This window comes from Salvelinus alpinus, chromosome 21 (assembly GCF_045679555.1).
Source record: "Salvelinus alpinus chromosome 21, SLU_Salpinus.1, whole genome shotgun sequence".
Classification (NCBI taxonomy): domain Eukaryota; kingdom Metazoa; phylum Chordata; class Actinopteri; order Salmoniformes; family Salmonidae; genus Salvelinus; species Salvelinus alpinus.
Genome location: NC_092106.1, coordinates 35,569,234 through 35,591,796, shown reverse-complemented (window position 1 = coordinate 35,591,796; position 22,563 = coordinate 35,569,234). Strand labels below are relative to the sequence as shown.

The 22,563-nt window shown below is 45.0% G+C and overlaps 1 protein-coding gene across 3 annotated transcripts in view; it reads left to right on the top strand.

The window, feature by feature from the left end:
• LOC139548284 (roundabout homolog 1-like) overlaps positions 1–22,563 on the top strand; it is a 407,179-nt gene that overhangs the window by 280,447 nt on the left and 104,169 nt on the right. For all 3 annotated transcript variants that reach the window (XM_071357866.1, XM_071357867.1, XM_071357868.1), the window contains 3 exons: positions 8,506–8,626; positions 19,704–19,842; positions 20,021–20,148. In XM_071357866.1, the coding sequence (XP_071213967.1) occupies positions 8,506–8,626; positions 19,704–19,842; positions 20,021–20,148 (388 nt within the window). The remainder of the gene's footprint in view (positions 1–8,505; positions 8,627–19,703; positions 19,843–20,020; positions 20,149–22,563) is intronic.

Here is a 22,563-nt window from a genome sequence, read left to right as displayed (position 1 = left end):
TTCTGCACGTCTATCACTCCAGTGTTTAATTGCTATATTGTTAATATTTCGCCACTTCCCTTATCCTACCTCGTTTGCACACACTGTATATAGACTTTTTCTATTGTATTATTGACTGCATGTTTGTTTTTTCCATGTGTAACTGTGTTGTTGTTTGTGTCGCACTGCTTTGCTTTATCTTGGCCAGGTCACAGTTGTAAATGAGAACTTGTTCTCAACTAGCTTACCTGGTTAAATAAAGGTGAAATAAAACATTTTCTTTAATTCTTTTTACACGGGACAAGACAAACACACGTCCGACTGCTACGCCATCTTGGTTTGATAGGGATGGACAGAGAAGAGGATAGTAAAAGCATAGGTCTGTGTTGGTTATGATCAGATGTTGACTCATGTTTAACTAGCTCTTCAGTTTCTACCATCTGCCAACAACATCACATTGGACATTTGGCCAGTAGGCTGATGACTTACCAGGCCCTGAAGGGATCAGTAAGGATGATTAGCCAGGCCCTGAAGGGATCAGTAAGGATGATTAGCCAGGCCCTGAAGGGATCAGTAAGGATGATTAGCCAGGCCCTGAAGGGATCAGTAAGGATGATTAACCAGGCCCTGAAGGGATCAGTAAGGATGATGATTAGCCAGGCCCTAAAGGGATCAGTAAGGATGATTAGTCAGGCCCTGAAGGGATCAGTAAGCCCTGAAGGGATCAGTAGGGATGATTAGTCAGGCCCTGAAGGGATCAGAAAGCCCTGAAGGGATCAGTAAGGATGATTAGTCAGGCCCTGAAGGGATCAGTAAGCCCTGAAGGGATCAGTAAGGATGATTAGCCAGGCCCTGAAGGGATCAGTAAGGATTAGACAGGCTCTGAAGGGATCAGTTAGGATGATTAGCCAGGTCCTGAAGGGATCAGTAAGGATGATTAGTCAGGCCCTGAAGAGATCAGTAAGGATGATTAGCCAGGCCCTGAAGAGATCAGGCCCTGAAGGGATCAGTAAGGATGATTAGCCAGGCCCTGAAGGGATCAGTAAGGATGATTAGTCAGGCCCTGAAGGGATCAGTAAGCCCTGAAGAAATCATTACGGATGATTAGACAAGTCCTGAAGGGATCAGTAAGGATGATTAGCCAGGCCCTGAAGGGATCAGTAAGGATGATTAGCCAGGCCCTGAAGGGATCAGCAAAGATGATTAGCCAGGCCCTGAAGGGATCATTAAGGATGATTAACCAGGCCCTGAAGGGATCAGTAAGGATGATGATTAGCCAGGCCCTAAAGGGATCAGTACGGATGATTAGTCAGGCCCTGAAGGGATCAGTAAGGATGATTAGTCAGGCCCTGTAGGGATCAGTAAGGATGATTAGACAGGCTCTGAAGGGATCAGTTAGGATGATTAGCCAGGTCCTGAAGGGATCAGTAAGGATGATTAGTCAGGCCCTGAAGAGATTAGTAAGGATAATTAGTTAGGCCCTGAAGAGATCAGTAAGGATGATTAGTCAGGCCCTGAAGGGATCAGTAAGGATGATTAGACAGGCTCTGAAGGGATCAGTTAGGATGATTAGCCAGGTCCTGAAGGGATCAGTAAGGATGATTAGTCAGGCCCTGAAGAGATCAGTAAGGATGATTAGCCAGGCCCTGAAGAGATCAGTAAGGATGATTAGCCAGGCCCTGAAGAGATCAGTAAGGATGATTAGCCAGGCCCTGAAGAGATCAGGCCCTGAAGGGATCAGTAAGGATGATTAGCCAGGCCCTGAAGGGATCAGTAAGGATGATTAGTCAGGCCCTGAAGGGATCAGTAAGCCCTGAAGGGATCAGTAAGGATGATTAGCCAGGCCCTGAAGGGATCAGTAAGGATTAGACAGGCTCTGAAGGGATCAGTTAGGATGATTAGCCAGGTCCTGAAGGGATCAGTAAGGATGATTAGTCAGGCCCTGAAGAGATCAGTAAGGATGATTAGCCAGGCCCTGAAGAGATCAGGCCCTGAAGGGATCAGTAAGGATGATTAGCCAGGCCCTGAAGGGATCAGTAAGGATGATTAGTCAGGCCCTGAAGGGATCAGTAAGCCCTGAAGAAATCATTACGGATGATTAGACAAGTCCTGAAGGGATCAGTAAGGATGATTAGCCAGGCCCTGAAGGGATCAGTAAGGATGATTAGCCAGGCCCTGAAGGGATCAGCAAAGATGATTAGCCAGGCCCTGAAGGGATCATTAAGGATGATTAACCAGGCCCTGAAGGGATCAGTAAGGATGATGATTAGCCAGGCCCTAAAGGGATCAGTACGGATGATTAGTCAGGCCCTGAAGGGATCAGTAAGGATGATTAGTCAGGCCCTGTAGGGATCAGTAAGGATGATTAGACAGGCTCTGAAGGGATCAGTTAGGATGATTAGCCAGGTCCTGAAGGGATCAGTAAGGATGATTAGTCAGGCCCTGAAGAGATTAGTAAGGATAATTAGTTAGGCCCTGAAGAGATCAGTAAGGATGATTAGTCAGGCCCTGAAGGGATCAGTAAGGATGATTAGACAGGCTCTGAAGGGATCAGTTAGGATGATTAGCCAGGTCCTGAAGGGATCAGTAAGGATGATTAGTCAGGCCCTGAAGAGATCAGTAAGGATGATTAGCCAGGCCCTGAAGAGATCAGTAAGGATGATTAGCCAGGCCCTGAAGAGATCAGTAAGGATGATTAGCCAGGCCCTGAAGAGATCAGGCCCTGAAGAGATCAGTAAGGATGATTAGCCAGGCCCTGAAGAGATCAGTAAGGATGATTAGCCAGGCCCTGAAGAGATCAGTAAGGATGATTAGTCAGGCCCTGAAGAGATCAGTAAGGATGATTAGCCAGGCCCTGAAGAGATCAGTAAGGATGATTAGTCAGGCCCTGAAGAGATCAGTAAGGCCAATGTTTCAGTATGGTCTGATTAGGACAATTAACAGCAAGCTGCAACTATGTTTACTTAAAGACAATTAGCTATAATTAGAAGCATTTCCCTCCTCTGTGCGTTATCATGACACTGTGTTCTTCTCTGGGCTGTTTCTGCTACATGCCGCTTATACAGCTTCATCCTCAGCCCAGAACACCCAGCCATGGATGTGTTCAGCACTATTGACATGGCTGAACACTGGCTGAGGGTGTTGGTCTATTTATTCACAGCTCTAACTGATGAACAGCGTGAGAGCCCATCCTCCGCCCCTCAGACACCCACTTGCTGCACTGGGGGAACATTAAAAAAGAAGCGCCTGGCAGTTTCACAGCATAATTGAAAGAGCATAATCTAGTGGAAATTGAATCAAATCATATCTGTCTCTGAATTCAGCCAGCAGTTACTGATAAGCACACAGCCTCTGCATCAACCTCGGAGCCAGTTTATTGGCTGTGGTTGCGTGTGCAAAACATTACGTATTTGTGTGTGTGCGTGTGTGTTTTGTGTGTGTGTGTGTGCGCTTGCGTGTTTTGTGTGTGTGTGTTTTGTGTGTTTGTGTGCGTGTGTGTGTGCGCTTGCGTATTTTGTGTGTGTGTGTTTTGTGTGTTTGTGTGCGTGTTTGTGTGTGTGCTCGTGTGTCTGTGCACCACTGTAACTTTGTTGGGACCTGTCATTAATCCCTGTGTGAGAACAAAGCCTGCTCTCTCTCTCCTGTCATCAGGGTTGCTTCACTCACAGACACCTGGCCCATAATGCCCCTCCCCTGACCCTTTCCCAGCTACACACTCACTCTCCGGCTCATTCAGGCTGACACGCACGCACGCACGCACGCACGCACGCACGCACGCACGCACGCACGCACGCACGCACGCACGCACACACACACACACACACACACACACACACACACACACACACACACACACACACACACACACACACACACACACACACACACTGTTCAACAACCTGGAAACAATAACCTCATCAATCAGAGGCTCTGGAGAGGTGGTTTGAGGACAGAGCGGAGCAGGTGTGTATTACTGCTCAGTGTTCATAGCTGTGTATTACTGTCCAGTGATCATAGCTGTGTATTACTGTCCAGTGATCATGGCCGATATGTGAATGCCAATCGAAAGCAGAGCGATGCGCGGTGCTGTATTTTAAGAGGGCTGCGTCACGGTGTGTGGGATGGGCTGAGATGGGCTGGACTGGGATGGGCTGGGATGAGCTAGACTGGGATGGGCTGGGCGGCGATGGGCTAGACTGGGATGGGCTGGGCGGCGATGGGCTAGACTGGGATGGGCTGGGCGGCGATGGGCTAGACTGGGATGGGCTGGGTGGCGATGGGCTAGACTGGGATGGGCTGGGATGGGCTAGACTGGGATGGGATTGGCTAGGCTGGGATGGGCTAGACTGGGATGGGATAGGCTGGGATGGAATGGGTTGGGCTGGGCTGGGCTGGGATGGGTTGGGCTGGGATGGGATGGAATGGGCTTGACTGGGATGGGCTGGGCTGGGATGGGATGGAATGGGTTGTACTGGGATAGGCTGGGATAGGCTGGACTGGGATGGGCGGCGATGGGCTGGACTGGGATGGGCTGGCCTGGGCTGGGTTGAGATGGGCTAGACTGGGATGGGCTGGGATGGGCTGGGATGGGCTGGACTGGGATGAACTGGGATGGGCTGGACTGGGATGAACCGGGATGGGCTGGGATGAGTGTGAGTTAAAAAGGAGAGACATGAAACGTGGGAGGCTAATAAACATCAGAGAGGCAAAGACATCAGACATCACAGGATGAAGAAGAGGAAAGAGCAGCTGGTCCTGGCTCCTCCTATCTATGTTAGCCCTGCCCCCTGGCTCCTCCTATCTATGTTAGCCCTGCCCCCTGGCTCCTCCTATCTATGTTAGCCCTGCCCCCTGGCTCCTCCTATCTATGTTAGCCCTGCCTTCCCTGGCTCCTCTTATCTACACTATATATACAAAAGTATGTGGACACCCCTTCAAATGAGTGGATTCAGCTATTTCAGCCTCACCCGTTGCTGACAGGTGTATAAAATTGAGCACACAACCATTCACTCTCCATAGACAAACATTGGCGTAAAATGGTCTTACTGCAGAGCTCAGTGACTTTCAACATGGCACTGTCATAGGATACCAGCTTTCCAACTAGTCAGTTCGTCAAATTTCTTCCCTGCTAGAGCTGCCCCGGTAAAGTGCTGTTATTGTCAAGTGGAAATGTCTAGGAGAAACAACGGCTCAGCCTCAAAGTGGAAGGCCACACAAGCTCACAAAATGGGACCGCCGAGTACATAAGCACATAGTGCGTAAAAATCATATATTCTCGGTTGCAACACTCACTACTGAGTTCCAAACGGCCTCTGGAAGCAACGTCAGCACAAGAACTGTTCGTCGGGAGCTTCATGAAATGGGTCTATGTTAGCCCTGCCCCCTGGCTCCTCCTATCTATGTTAGCCCTGCGTCCTGTGATGACACAGCCCCCAGTCAATAGACAGACGACAGCAAGTGTCTTTTTCTTGTCAAGCCACTACTCCGCTGAGAGCAGATGGAGGCATGTGTCACTCCTGTGCAAAACAGGTCTGTTCAGGGTGTTGAGGGCCTTGATAATGGAACTGAACAAAAAGGCATCCAGCTCAACAGTTTCAGGCTGAACTTGACCGATGTTGGTGTATGGAGGGAATCAGTCAGTGCTGGGACAGACTGCAGACATGTTGTGCTGTGCGTTAGTAGTTGAGAGTGATGAACAGCCTGGAAAATGAAATGCAGCACGAATGCCGCCACAACGCCACAACGCGTGCTGAATGGGGTTTCACACTATCAGCATTACCAACTGACGGGAGACAAAAGATGGTGTTGGGATAGAGCCATCCTGTGATGGAGGATAATGGTTAGATTGTTGCTGCCTTCAGCAGTCCCCTGTGTTGTGGAGGTGATAGACACAGAGACACAGAGAGGTGCAGAGACACAGAGAGGTGCAGAGACACAGAGACACAGAGACACAGAGAGGTGCAGAGACACAGAGACACAGAGAGGTGCAGAGACACAGAGAGGTGCAGAGAGAAAGGAAGGTCTCTCCATTCAGATTGGGCCACTCCAGAGGCCCCCTCTGCCCAGGCCCTTCAAATATGCCTGAGCAGAATGGTAAAGTGCCACCTCCACACAGAGGTGGGAAAACTGATGAGTGCTTTGGCCCTAAAGTGGATCCTCATGTCGAAGACCTATGGGACCTCCAGTCCACCTCCCTCTCCCTGCCCTGCGTGGTCTGACCTGGCCTGACCTTGGGCCTTTGTGAGGGGTCAAGTGCTTTAGCTGTTAAGCCGTCCCTCAAACAAACAGTAACATAATGACAGTTGAAACTCCCTGGGTCTCTATAGTACCAGTGTGACCCTTTTCATTACCTTCCGCTCGCTTCACCTTGTCTTCTATTTAAAGGCTGTTTTAATGATTCATATTAAACTAGCAGTAAGGGCGTGAGGGGCCCCTGAATGCCTCAGAACCCAGAGGAATGTGTCCGGTGTGGGAGTAGGGTGGAGGTGAGGTGTCCCTGGAGGAGTCTTGTCTTTCCTCTGGCTGGCTTAGTTAAATGGAGGGGTTGTGGCATTTAGACGGCCTCTCCCTGTCTCTACTCCTCCCAGATGAACTGTTAGTCTACACACCACCGATGTGATGGGTTGTTCCACTGAGAACCTTCTGACATTCTATTTCTGAATTCCCCTGTTCTTAGAACCTGTCATTCCCCTACCTAGCAGACGTCATGTGGATTGTTTTACTAATGAACAAGGTGTCACTCTTCATTAGGCTGCTGTGTCATAATTAAAGTGAGGCTCTGTTCTCCACATGCCAGTGATACCTGTTTTTAGATCACCTACAGTGCAGAGCGCAGCCACACATGGAGTGTTGACCACAGTAAATTAGATTTAGTGAGATGTTACATGGTGTGTCATAAAGTGAATACATGTGTAGCAGTGTGTTTGACTGAAGTCAGCCAGTGAAAGGCAGCAGGTTTGGAGCTCTTTCGCAATGCTGTGTGGGACTACCCCCTTCAACTCCCCCTATGTACACACACCCCCAACGTACACACACACACACACACACACACACACACACACACACACACACACACACACACACACACACACACACACACACACACACACACACACACACACACACACACACACACACACACATACGCATACACGCATACACACACCTACACACACACCTACACACTTACACACACACCTCAGTCTAATAAAGGGATCTGTTACAGGCCTGGGGGTGGGGGTCCGGAGTCTGCCGACTTGTGGGCTGAGGTGTGTAACCCTTAAACCCTTAAGTCCCCTTGGAGCAGGCAGATCAGTGGTTCCCCCTTCTATTGTGTGCTGCTACTCTGACTGGCATGGCTGTCAGAGAGGGGCTGGGGGCCTGACAAGGACCTGAGAGGGGCCGGGCTGCCTCACCCAGTGCCCGAGAACAAAGCACCTCCCCTGGCCTGTAATCAAAGCCCTGGGAAATAACAGCCATCACACTCACCTGGTCCTGGACACAAAACACAACTTTTAGAGTGTGTGTGTGTGTGTGTGTTTGAGTGTGTGTGTGCGTTCTTTTGTTCTTCTTGTAGGCTTTGTAGGTTTGAGGAAATTATTTTTGGCCAGGCTAGCCCTGAGCAGGAGCAGACATTCTGATAAAGCCATACAAACCACAGGTGGAATGAGAATAGCATAGAATGGCTGGACAGGTACTGCAGTCAGTGGTGGAAAAAGTAGTGAATTGTCATACTTCATTAAAAGTAATAATACCTTAATAGAAAATGACTCAAGTAAAAGTGAAAGTCACCCAGTAAATTACTCCTTGAGAAAAAGTATAAAAACATTTGGTTTTAAATATACTTAAGTATCAAAAGTAAAAGTATGAATAATTTTCAATTTCTTATATTAAACAAACCAGACGGCACCATTTTTGTGTTTTTTATGTATCTACTTATAGTCAGGGGCACACTCCAACACTCAGACATCATTTACAAACGAAGCATCTGTATATAGTGAGTCTGCTAGAACAGAGTACTTTTGGGTGTCAGGGAAAATGTATGGAGCAAAAAGTATATTATTAACTTGTATTAACTTGGGATGTAGTGAACTAAAAGTAAAACTAAATAGCAAAGTAAAGTACAGCCACCACTTAAGTAGTACTTTAAAGTATTTTTACTTAAGTACTTTACACTGCTGGCTGCAGTTAGTACAGTAGTACAGTACTTTGGTTTCCTATCACTTGGACCACAGGACATACATGGATCACTAAGATTAATTTGTGAGTTTATACTCCCATCAAACATGACAGATTAAGTTTTATTGAACTCTGAATGCCTTTGGTCATGGTTGTGTAAAAACTCATAACTCCATGGGTGAGGAAATACAATGCTTTTAAACTGAGAGAATGATTTGCAATGTTAGAAGTGGTGTTTTGTGTTCCCTCTGACACCTCATGGCCCTCTGTCTCTGGTTGATTACAGTGTGTCTCCTCTGTCCTCTCAAGGTCTAACCTCTCATCTCTCTCTTTTCTCCCGTTCCTCAGATCCGGGGAGGAAAGCTGATGATAACCAATGCCAGAAAAAGTGATGCTGGGAAGTATGTGTGTGTCGGGACCAACATGGTGGGAGAGAGGGAGAGTGAGATTGCTGAGCTGACTGTGCTCGGTAAGTAACCTTCCTCATACACACACACTCACCCTCTTTATTTATCCCCCCCACCACACACACTTTCTCTTTCTTTCTTTCTTTCTTTCTTTCTTTCTTTCTTTCTTTCTTTCTTTCTTTCTTTCTTTCTTTCTTTCTTTCTTTCTTTCTTTCTTTCTTTCTTTCTCTCTCTCTCTCTCTCTCTCTCTCTCTCTCTCTCTCTCTCTCTCTCTCTGTCTCTGTCTCAATTCAATTCAATTCAATTGACTTTATTGACATGGCAAGTTCATTATTACTTACATTGTCAAAGTATACATATCGAAAAATAAAATAAAAATATATATGTATATATATATATAAAATATATATATATTTATATATAAATAAATGGTGGGACCAACAGCAATAATAATAGTAGTAGTGGACATGGGATTACCATTAACAACAACTACAACAACAATATTAATCAGAACAACAATACATTAAAGCAACAGTAGTAGACCAGTCTCAACATGACTGAGAAGACACATGACCTGGTATGAAAGACAAAACAAAACAAGATGGGAAATATTATCAACATTACTTTGCACTTTTCACTGGCTGTAATTTTGGGAAAGAAATATTCTCTTAGGTCTGAGTATTTGTCACAGTGTAATAGGAAATGCAGCTCTGTCTCTACCTCTCCCCTGGAGCAGAGTGAGCACAGCCTGTCCTCTCTGGGCAGAGAGGTTTGTCTGTGATGACCGGTCTCTATAGCCAGACTGTGCTCACTGAGTCTGTACCTAGTCAATGTTTTCCTCAGTTTTCTATCAGTCACAGTGGTCAGATAGTCTGCCACCATGTACTGTCTGTTTAGAGCCAAATAGCATTGAAGTTTACTTAGATTTTTTATGGTGTCTTTCCAATAGGTGATATATTTTTCTTTTTGTTTTGTGATGATTTGGTTGGGCCAGATTTTCTGAGGGCTGTCCTGAAGCTCTATGTGGTTGGTTTGGGTTGGTGAACTGAGCCTCAGAACCAGCTGGCTGAGGGGACTCTTCTCTTGTTTCATCTCTTGACATTGTAGAGCTGTGTGATGGAATGTTTTGGGGTCACTTGTTTTTAGATGGCTGTAAAATTTTATGGCTCTTTTTTCTATTCGAATGAGGAGGGGGTATTGGCCCAATTCTGCCCTAGATGCGTTATTTGGAGTTTTTCTTTGTACTTGCAATACAGTCTTGCAAAACTCTGCATGCAGTATTTCGATTGGATGTTTGTCCCATTTGGTAAATTCATTATTAGAGAGTGGACCCCATACTTCACTGCCATATAGAGCAATTGGTTCTATAACTGATTGAAAAATATTGAGCCAGATTCTAATTGGAATTTCGATTTTGATGTTCCTTTTAATGGCATAAAATGCTCTTCTTGCTTTGTCTCTCAGCTCATTCACAGCCATGTGAAAGCTACCTGTGTTGCTGATATTTAGTCCTAGATATATGTGTAGTTTTTGGTGTGTTCTAATAGAACTGTGTTCAAATAGAATTTATATTTGTCATCCTTATTTCCGGACCTTTTTTGGAATATCATTATATTAGTTTTTTTTAGGTTAACGGTCAGAGCCCAGGTCTGACAGAACCTGTGAAGACGATCTAGGTGCTGCTGTAACCCCTCTTTAGTGGGAGACAGCAGCACCAGGTCATCTGCGTACAGCAGACACTTGATTTCAGTGTTGTGTAGGGTGATACCAGGTGCTGCCGATTCTTCTAATGTTTTTGCCAATTCATTAATGTAGATGTTAAATAGTGTTGGACTTATTGGGCAGCCCTGTTTCACTCCCCGCCCCTGAGAGAAGAAGTCTGTTTGCTTGTTGCCAATTTTAACCCCACATTTGTTTTTAGTGTAAATTGATTTAATAAAATCATATGTTTTCCCTCCAATACCACTTTCTATTAGTTTATAACAAAAATTGAATCAAATGCTTTCTTGAAATCTACAAATCACGAGTAGAGTAGTAGCCTTTGTTTTGATTACTTATTTATCAATTAGAGTGTGGAGGGTGTAAATGTGGTCTGTTGTGGTCTGTTGTACGATAATTTTCAGGACGTTGTGTTCGTCAAGGAAATTATGTAGTCCGCTATTTATAATACTGCAGAGAATTTTCCCCAAGTTGCTGTTAACGCAAATTCCTCTGTAATTATTTGGGTCAAATTTGTCTCAATTTTTATAGATTGGTGTGATCAATCCCTGGTTCCAAATATCGGGGAAAATACCTGCAGTATTTTAATGTTGAAGAGTTTGAGTATAGCCAATTTGAATTTGTGGCAGCCATGGTGGTGAGGAGGGCCTGAGCCTGCTTTGCACTGAGGGGTTCGCTCTCCTCCTGGGGCGTGTCCTCCACTATGGTGGGAAGAGAGGTGCTGGATGTGCCTTTTTGGGTGGGGATAGTAGGGGTGAGGGTGGTGCTGGTGGAGTTTGTCTTGTGGGAGGGCATGTCACTGGTGGTGTCCTTCTCTCTCTCTGCTCTCTCCTTAATGGTCTGAAAGTCTGTTTCAAACAGCCTAATGTTTCCTTGCACCATGACAGTCCCAGTCTTGTAGAGGTTGGTGCTGTCAGGGTCGTCTGTCTCTTTGATTTTCAGCTTCCACCCATTACAGATTCCCTCTTTCTTTATGGATGGGTAGTGAGAGCACACTGCTGAGTGCCATGCTCAAGACTCAAGTCACTGTTTTTGTAGAGGTCTGCAAAAAGTGTTTCTGGCCTCCCCTTTAGTAGTTTCTGTTTAAAAGCTTTCCTCATTGTGTCATTTTTGGCCTCTTTAGGGTAGAGAATGGATTCAGCGTTGAGGGGGAGTGGGGACATGGTGCCTGTGGGCTCTGCTACTGCTGCTGCGCTGTTCTGCTGCCCCTGTTGTCATAGCAACCGATTTGTTTGTCTGCTGCTGTTGCTAGCTGGCGCTAATTTAGTTCAAAAACCAGCGAAAAGAGTGACAAATCCTCACACAAAAAAAACAGAAGATATGTTTAAAGTTAGTCCGTGCTCCTTTTTGGTTTACTCACTCAGTTTGGTCATTTGATGTAGTTGTATTAACTCCCCTTGCTATGTTTGTTCTAGCTCGTTTCTTCTGGCTAGCTTGTTAGTCTGCTGGCTAGGTCTTTGTTGTGTAGCTAGCTAGCTAGAGTCAAAACGTCTTAACTTGAGGCGCAAAGTTACTTTTCTTTCTATTCTGAATGAATAGAGTTGTTGTTCATCACTACTTGTCTGGAATTCTTTTTCGATTAGAGTGTTTATCTCATTCTAAAAACAAAAAAATATGAAATATATCAGGAGCTCATGTTGAGCATGACCCTCTCTCACTCTCTCCCCCTCTCTCACCCTCTTTCTTTATTTCTCTCCCTCCCTCCCTCCCTCCCTCCCTCCCTCCCTCCCTCCCTCCCTCCCTCCCTCCCACCCACACACACACACACACACACACACACACACACACACACACACACACACACACACACACACACACACACACACACACACACACACACACACACACACACACACTCTCTTTCTCTCTCTCTCTCCCCCTCCCTCTTTCTCTCTCTCTTTCTCTCTCTCTCTCTCTCGACAGTACACCGTAGTTAGCCACAGTGTACTGTTGATTTAGGGCCAGATAGCACTGCATTTTGTTTTGTGCTTGTGTTTCCCAATAAGCAATGTAGTTTTGTTTTGACTGTGTTGTAATTTGTTTTATTCTGATTGATTGGATGTTCTGGTCCTGAGGCTTCAGTGTGTTAGTAGAACAGGTTTGTGAACTCAACACCACGACCAGTTGCTCTTTTTTGAGTTTTTATTATTTGTGGATATTGGCCTAATTCTGCCCTGCATGCATTGTTTGTAATTTTCCTCTGGACATGTAAGAGAATCTTACAGAACTCTGCATGCAGGGTTTCAATGGGGTGTTTGTCCCATTTTGTGAAATCTTGTTTTGCAAGTGGACCCTACACCTCGCTGCCATAAAGTGCAATTGGTTCAATGATACATTCAATTAGTTTTAGCCAAATTTGAATAGGTATTTCCATTTGAATTTGTTTTTTAATGGTGTAGAATGCCCTGTGTGCTTTGTCTCTCAGTTCATTCACTGCCTCATTAAGGTGTCCAGTTGAGCTTATTTTTAAACCTAGGTAACTGTAGTTTGTGCAGTACTCTATATATTTTCTACCAATTGAGAACTTTGGTCTAATTCTCTGAGATCTGGATCTTCTCTGGAAAGTCATTATTTTAGTATTTTTGGGGTTTACTACCAGGACCCAGGTCTGGCAGTACTGCTCTAGCAGGTCCAGGCTCTGCTGTAGGTCATGTGCTGTGGGTGATAGCAGGCATAGGTAATCTGCGAAGAGCAGGCATTTAACCTCTGAATTGTGGAGACTAACACCAGGAGTCTCTCTCTCTCTGTCTCTCCCTCTCTCTCACACACACATATACAGACACACACACTCACCATCTCTCTTTCTCTCTCTTTCTCTCTCTCTCTTTCTCACTGTTTGTTTGTGTACAGCGGTGAAGAGGGTCCAGATGTTTCTGTTTGTGTGTGTCTCCAAGGAGACTAAACGGTGTCATTGACCCCTTCAAGAGGAGTGTGACCTGGCCTTCACTCTACCAGTTAACCATGAACTCCCCCAGGAGCCCCCCCCCTCTACTGACCCCCTTTTCTCCCCCGCTGGACCCCTTCCCCTACTGACCCACCTCAGCACTTCTCTTCTGGCCAGCTGTGCCCCATTCCACCATGAATGGCCTTTGACCCCACAGCTCTCCGGTGCCTCAGTTTATAGTGTCAGTATAGACCTCTGTATTGACCTCAATGGGATGAACTTCTGACTGTCCTCTCCACTTCCTCTACTTCCTGTCCCACTAGACCTCTCATCATTCCCTCCGACAGGGCCCACGTATTCTTCTTTCCAACATAAGATACATCATTATATATGTAAATCATACTGAGATGGCTTCAAAGAGCTCAGCTCATAGCTATGGCTTTGCCTGTTTGAGTAAACATCACAACAGAAAAACTCACGACAGCCCCAGGCACTTACTGAGCACGTTTTCAAGCCAAGTCTGAAGGGGATGTGAGGAAGGAGGGAATGTGCAGAGGGAGGGGAGAGGGCAGAGAGGAGAGAGAGTAGAGAGAAGGGAGGGGAGAGAGAGTAGAGAGGAGGAAGGGTGGAGAGAGGAGGGAGGGGAGAAAGTAGAGAGAGGGGAGGTGAGAGAGCAGAGAGGAGGAAGGGGAAAGAACAGAGGAGGAAGGGAGGGGAGCGAGGAGGGAGGCAGGGGAGAGAGCAGAGAGGAGGGAGGTCAAACTATTGAACTGCAATTGTTGAGCTGTGGGAAATATTAAAAAACAAATGTTGGAGGTGAGGGAGATGAAAGCTATTAGGAAATGTGCTATGTGTTCCGTATGGAGATGTGCATTGTTGTGTGTTTCTACTGAGGGGATAGGGTCCGGAGAGGGAGCTGAGCTGGACCTGAGGGGCCAGGGGTGGTTAGATGGCTATCTGTTTTCATTTCACAAAAAGTATTTTTATTTCAATCCCTGCTGGAAGGCTAGGGGGGATGGAGTGCAACAGCAAGCTTTTGTAGGACCTCTCAGATCATCAGGATAAAGAGCAACGGGGGTAGATGTGATTACTAAAACACACTACTAATGTTAGCACTGAGACTGCTGCTACAGACTGATCGGCAAGATGATTCAATCCCCATACAGTGCTAAAGATACAGTATAGTCACATACTATGCTTTACTATGCTATGCTATACTATTCAATGATATAATATGCTATGCTATGCTATACTATACTATACCCCATACACTATGCTGTACTATGCTATACTATGCCATGCTATACTATGCTATGCTAAACTATGCTATGTTACACTATACTATACTACACTGAGTATACAATACATTAGGAATACCTGCTCTTTCCATGACATAGACTGATCAGGTGAATCCAGGTGAAACTATGATCCCTTATTGATGTGACTTGTTAAATCCACTTCAATCAGTGTAGATGAAGGGGAGGAGACAGGTTAAAGAAGGATTTTTAGATAACTGAGACATGGATTGTGTATGTGTGCCATTCAGAGGCTGAATGGGCAAGACGAAAAATGTAAGTGCCTTAGAACGGGGTATAGTAGTAGGTGTCAGGCGCACCGGTTTGTGTCAAAACTGCAACGATGCTGGATTTTTCACACTCAACAGTTTCCTGTGTGTATCAAGAATGGTCCACCACCCAAAGGACATCCAGTCAACTTGAGACAACTGTGGGAAGCATTGGAGTCAACATGGGGTGCAACTCAATATTAGGAACGTGGTCTTAATATGTGGTATACTCAGTCTATAATATACTATGCTTAACTTTACTACAGTGTCCTCCTAAATGATTGGCACCCTAGGTAAATCTGAACAAAAAAAGGCTGTGAAAAAATGTCATTGTTGTTTATCAGCTTGATATTACACTCAAAATATCATATGAATTTAACCTTTAATTGAATTAAAATTGTTCAAAAGAAAAATAATTGTAATCAAGATTTTTTTTTTTTTTCAAAAACATGTTTCACTATTATTGACAACCCTGTGTCGTGTCTTTGCTATCATTAAATTGAAGACTTATAGTTTTTATCAAAGATTCCTGTAATTAGGGATTACGCGATCAACTGAGTTATAACGTAACTAATTAACTATGAATTCGAGGGCACCAGGGAAAGTAGTCAGATGACAAAGTTATAATTTCCCAATATAACCTTTCAGATATTTTCATATCTGATCAATAGTCTTCTGATTAATGATTTATTTATTTTTACCTCACGTTAGTCTCATTCCAAACGTCGTAAATTGTTGGTTATCTGCACGAACCCAGTCTTCACTATGAGTCATCCATACATCAATTGTCTTAAATCATTTATTTATTACTAACTAATTAATTCACAGAAATGCATAAACAAACAAACGAACTTAAAAATGGTTACATGAAATGATGGGAGAAATATGCCCTAGTGGGCTGAACCGGCTTGTTAGACAAAGGGAAAACGGGGGGTCGATTCAGAAGTCACTACAGAGTATACTCTTTATAACAATTGACATGCTAATCCTTACACATGAACGCTCACTCATTCGGGAACAATTGCAAACAATATATACAGTGGGGAGAACAAGTATTTGATACACTGCCGATTTTGCAGGTTTTCCTACTTACAAAGCATGTAGAGGTCTGTCATTTTTATCATAGGTACACTTCAAATGTGAAAGACGGAATCTAAAACAAAAATCCAGAAAATCACATTTTATGATTTTTAAGTAATTAATTTGCATTTTATTGCATGACATAAGTATTTGATCACCTACCAACCAGTAAGAATTCTGGCTCTCACAGACCTGTTCGTTTTTCTTTAAGAAGCCCTCCTGTTCTCCACTCATTACCTGTATTAACTGCACCTGTTTGAACTTGTTACCTGTATAAAAGACACCTGTCCACACACTCAATCAAACAGACTCCAACCTCTCCACAATGGTCAAGACCAGAGAGCTGTGTAAGGACATCAGGGATAAAATTGTAGACCTGCACAAGGCTGGGATGGGCTACAGGACAATAGGCAAGCAGCTTGGTGAGAAGGCAACAACTGTTGGCGCAATTATTAGAAAATGGAAGTTCAAGATGACGGTCAATCCCCCTCGGTCTGGGGCTCCATACAAGATCTCACCTCGTGGGGCATCAATGATCATGAGGAAGGTGAGGGATCAGCCCAGAAATACACGGCAGGACCTGGTCAATGACCTGAAGAGAGCTGGGACCACAGTCTCAAAGAAAACCATTAGTAACACACTACGCAGTCATGGATTAAAATCCTGCAGCGCACGCAAGGTCCCCCTGCTCAAGCCAGCGCATGTCCAGGCCCGTCTGAAGTTTGCCAATGACCATCTGGATGATCCAGAGGAGGAATGGGAGAAGGTCATGTGGTCTGATGAGACAGAAATAGAGCTTTTTGGTCTAAACTCCACTCGCCGTGTTTGGAGGAAGAAGAAGGATGAGTACAACCCCAAGAACACCATCCCAACCGTGAAGCATGGATGTGGAAACATCATTCTTTGGGGATGCTTTTCTGCAAAGGGGACAGGACGACTGCACCGTATTGAGGGGAGGATGGATGGGGCCATGTATCGCGAGATCTTGGCCAACAACCTCCTTCCCTCAGTAAGAGCATTGAAGATGGGTCGTGGCTGGGTCTTCCAGCATGACAACGACCCGAAACACACAGCCAGGGCAACTAAGGAGTGGCTCCGTAAGAAGCATCTCAAGGTCCTGGAGTGGCCTAGCCAGTCTCCAGACCTGAACCCAGTAGAAAATCTTTGGAGGGAGCTGAAAGTCCGTATTGCCCAGCGACAGCCCCGAAACCTGAAGCATCCGGAGAAGGTCTGTATGGAGGAGTGGACCAAAATCCCTGCTGCAGTGTGTGCAAACCTGGTCAAGAACTACAGGAAACGTATGATCTCTGTAATTGCAAACAAAGGGTTCTGTACCAAATATTATGTTCTGCTTTTCTGATGTATCAAATACTTATGTCATGCTATAAAATGCAAATTAATTACTTAAAAATCATACAATGTGATTTTCTGGATTTTTGTTTTAGATTCCGTCTCTCACAGTTGAAGTGTACCTATGATAGAAATGACAGACCTCTACATGCTTTGTAAGTAGGAAAACCTGCAAAATCGGCAGTGTATCAAATACTTGTTCTCCCCACTGTATATATAGTTACGCTCGGTGTGTGTCGTCTTGATCGTTGGAGAGAAGTTCGTTTCTGTTGGAGTTCCTTCTGTCTCTGTCTTAGTTCTTGTGGATAGTTCAGAGTGACATTCGTTATAGAATGGATGTTTCGGCGGTTGTCTTTCTTCACGTTCAATGATACCGAATTCCTAGCTGCAGACTAGTAGTCAATATCAACGACTTGTTCTTATTCGTCTAAGAGTTTAACCACGTGGTATGGTTAAAGATTCAGCAATGGTACTTAACCTTCGTTCTCCCCATATGGAGAAAAACATGGTCTAATGATAATTTCTCAGAGTTGGCTTTTATTCAGATAGCAGGAAGGGGCTGTCCTTGGATGTCTGACCCGTACTGGGCTCAGGGGCGGTCCTTGGATTTAGTTCAAATACAAAAGGGATTTGTATTTTTCTTCATTAAACAGTCCAAAATCATATTACACAATTATACAAACAGTATCATACTCACTCATTCATTTTATACAACAAACAGATGTAAACCTCATATCTGAGGTTATTATATAAACAGCGGTATGGTATTGTAGTCCCACAGTCTCTCATGAGTTTCCCACATGGGGGCAAACGGACATGTTAATAGCTGGACTCTTCACCGATCTTCCATACCTCCTCCGGAACATGAAATCCGTTCGTACCTCAAGTTCTGTGAGGTGGAAGAAACCTCTTTGTCCTGAAAGGATCGTTGTCCTGCCAGATGATCCAACAACGACCCAGTTTTGGCCTAAAATCTCCTGGTTATTGATGAAGTCCATGATGCCATGTATCCTAACAATGTTCCCAGGGCCTTTGTAAGTAAAACAGCACCACAACATCACAGATCCACCACCATACTTCACAGGTCCACCACCATACTTCACAGATCCACCACCGTACTTCACAGATCCACCACCATACTTCACAGATCCACCACCATACTTCACAGGTCCACCACCATACTTCACAGATCCACCACCATACTTCACATATCCACCACCATACTTCACAGATCCACCACCATACTTCACAGATCCACCACCATACTTCACAGGTCCACCATCATACTTCACAGATCCACCACCGTACTTCACAGATCCACCACCATACTTCACAGATCCACCACCATACTTCACAGATCCACCACCATACTTCACAGATCCACCACCATACTTCACAGATCCACCACCATACTTCACAGGTCCACCACCATACTTCACAGATCCACCACCATACTTCACAGATCCACCGCCGTACTTCACAGATCCACCACCATACTTCACAGATCCACCACCATACTTCACAGTAGGGATTATTTTATTTTCTGCATGATCATGGCTCTTTTTACACCAAACCAACGTCTGGTGTTTGTTGCCAAAAAGCTCTATTTTAGTCTCACCAGACCATAGATCTTGGTTCCAATCAAAGTTCCAATGACATTTATCAAACTCCACATGCTTACATTTGTGGTTTGGTGACAGCAGTGGCTTTCTTCTGGCAACCCTTACAAATAAATTGTTGGCATGAAGGTGTCGTCTAATTGTAGTTTTGGAGAATTGGTGACCCCAAGATGTAACCAATTTCTGCAATTCTCCAACTGTGATCCTTGGATATTTCTTTGCCACTTGAAACATCCTTCTCACTGTGTGTGGAGGCAAAATACACTTGGGTCCTCTTCCAGGCAGGTTCGTCACAGCTCCAGTTGTTGAAAATGTCGTAATTATTGCCCTAATAGTGGAGATGTGTATTTTCAGCCGTGTAGCTATCTTTTCTATAGCAATTGCCTGATTTGTGAAGGTCAATAACCTTTTGTCTCATTTCGTTTGTGTGTTGTCTGGCCTTTCCCATGTTGATGGATGAATAAGGGGGTTTAGCCTGTGTGTCACCTCATATTTATACCCCAGTGAAACAGGAGTTCATGGCTGGACCACTTAAGAGTTCCTCAAAAATCTTAATCGGAATACACATCAATTCGATTGTTTTGTTCATCAGAATTTCTAGGGGTGCCAGAAATTGTGGCACGCATGTTTCTAAAAAAAAACATTATTTCTTGTTGCAATTTATTTTATTTTTTTTAACAATTTTAACTCAATTAAAGGTTAGATGCATATGATAGTTTGATTGTAAGGTCAAGCTGATAAACAACTGACATTTTTTCACAGCCTTTTTAGTTCATATTTACCAAGGGTACCAACAATTCAAGAGGGCACTGTATATTATACGGTACTATGCTATACTATCCTGTATAACTGCAGATACAGTGTACTGACATACTGTAGACCTAGTACTGAATAGTCCTGTGCTATGTCATCTCTTTCTGCAGAGCGACCCAGCTTTGTGAAGCGTCCCGGCAGCCAGGTGGTGCTGGTGGACCAGAGCGTGGAGTTCAGGTGTGAGGCCCGGGGTGACCCAGTTCCCACCGTCCGCTGGAGGAAAGAGGACGGAGACCTGCCCAAGGGAAGGTACTGTACTGTATGACTAATTTTCTGGCCCCCTTTATTACACCACAATCCCTATATCGCTCTATTTCATCCCTCACTCCCTTTTGTCTGTCTGATGATCAGCATGTGTGCATTTACAGTAAGGTGTGTGTGTGTGTGTGTGTGTGTGTGTTTGACCGACTACCTGTGTGTATTCCAGATATGAGATCCGTGAGGACCACACCCTGAAGATCCGTCGGCTGTCCTCTGCAGACGTGGGGTCTTACACCTGCGTGGCAGAGAACATGGTGGGCAGGGCGGAGGCGTCGGCCACCCTCACCGTCCACGGTAAGACACACAACTATGCTACTTACTCTAGTAAAATACTTTGCATCACCATTTCCCAAACTTGGTCCTGGGGAAGCCAAGGGGTGCACGTTTAGGTGTTTGCCTTTACACTACACAGCTGATTCAAATGATCAAAGCTTGATGATTAATTGTTAATTTGAATCAGCTGTGTAGTGCTAGGGCAAAAACCAAAACGTGGACTACTTGGGGTCCTGAGGACCGAGTTTGGCTAACTCTGCTGTACATGTTTACCAAGGAGAGGCCAATGCACCAGCTACCTTGAAAATCCTGTACATTGTTACGGTACTTAGCCCTGTTGTTGAGCCTCTATTGCTGAAAGGCATATTGATTGTTCCATATGTTTCAGTCTCTCTAGTTGTATTGGTTACGGTGAGTTTTAGCACCTTAGACGTAATTTAGCTCAACCGCACTGCTATTATAAACCCAATTCTGGAGCCTGAAAGGTTATTACTTTCACCTATTCTCTCTCAATTAGCTGATTGATTTCTAATAAAGGCCATCTAAAAATCCATAGATCCTCTTACACTTTACACATGGGAGCTCAATGATAATCAATTCCATTCACAGCGACCATAGGAGCGAGGACATTCCTTTAGAGGCAGCACTCTGGTCATGTTTAAGATATGCTGTATCAGTGGTAGGCCTGTGGGGAGCCTCAGTGTGTCTCTCTCCATTGGACATCCTACTAACACAGTGAGAATAGAAAGCAGCTGGTCACAGAGTGTGAACACTCAGAAAGGAGTCATTCAGTAGAACAAGGGGGCCTGGATCCCCCCAGCTCTAAACCCTCCTGGGAGCCACGCAGGGGGAACACTGGGGTCATTTAACAACAGGGTAATGGGAATATTGGGGAGCAGGGGGAGGAGGAGGAGAGGGGGAGGGGATAGAAGGTGGTTCAGTGCACAGGGGATGGGGGATGGGGTTAGGAGGGTGGGGAGGTGTATATTAAGGGGTTGAAGTGACTCAACACTGGAGCAGAACAAGATGGGAATTGAGGCTGGGTGAGGTAGATAGGGGGTGGAGGGGGGGTGTGTGTGTGTGGGGGGGTAAATGTTTGTATGGTGAGGTCAGATGTGTAAAATTGTATTCCCAGCAGTCCTTGAATGCTATGAAGAGACTGGACATTTGAATTTGACCCTTCTATTCTGTATGACCTCATAAGCAGCATCTTATCGCAAATGCTATACATGTATTAGAGGAAGTATGCAGGATGAGGTGAGACCCTGTATTAGAGGAGGCATGCAGGATGAGGTGAGACCCTGTATTAGAGGAGGCATGCAGGATGAGGTGAGACCCTGTATTAGAGGAGGCATGCAGGATGAGGTGAGACCCTGTATTAGAGGAGGCATGCAGGATGAGGTGAGACCCTGTATTAGAGGAAGCATGCAGGATGAGGTGAGACCCTGTATTAGAGGAGGCATGCAGGATGAGGTAAGGTATCTCACAAAAAATAACAAGTAATGAAATCAACAGATGTGTGACTGTGGTTTGTTTGTGCCGATAGGATCAAAGTGTTAATGGTTGAAGATACGGTCCTCATTTTACCAAGCCCTTTCTGACCTCTCGATGACGCCCTCCATACAGCCAGTTCTTCCTTACCATATAATACCATCAGGAAAACTCTAGACTGTAGTTATATATATAAATAAAAAAACCTTAGCCTTAGCTCTCCATACCAAGCTTAATTTAGTGTGGAGAGTGAGTCACAGAGCCTCCGGCACTGATCTCTGATCTCCAGTCAGTCTGGCCAGGGACATGGTGAGGCCAGCTCGGATGGCAGAGAGACCAGGGAGGTCCTGGACACTGATGGAGGGAAGGAGGGAGGATGGCTAATTAAAGACAAGCAGGCTACTGTCCAAGCCAGGAAATGATATGCTCCTAATTGCAGGACATGGGCAAGCTTAAGGAATGAAAAGCTGGGTAATTGTAGGTCTGAATAGGGCAAAACAGGAGTAGATAGCAAATGAAAGAGAGAGAGAGAGAAAGAGAAGCAGAACAGTGGCAGATTTCATCATGTCGTATTTGTAACCGGCTTTATGCTTGTCAGGAGATCTAGCACATGAAATGACTGATCTGTCATACGTGTTATCGATTCTAGAATCATGTGTGTCCCATCAGATCACTGGGGACGACAAGATGGGGGGAAGAAACCCTAAGGGATAGATTAAGGCACAAGTAACATGTTTTTTAACAACAGTCAGGATAGGAAGGTTGCTGATGCGTTGCATAAGATTTCTTAGACAGTTGCCGCTGATTTAATTTCAGTGGTAGTGAATGGTTGGCTCAGACGGTGTGTCACACTGGAGTAAATCAGATTGTCTGCTCCTATGTGGAATTAATGTAAATGTTCTGATAATTCAATGCTCTGCCAGTAACTCCCAGATGAGGGTACTG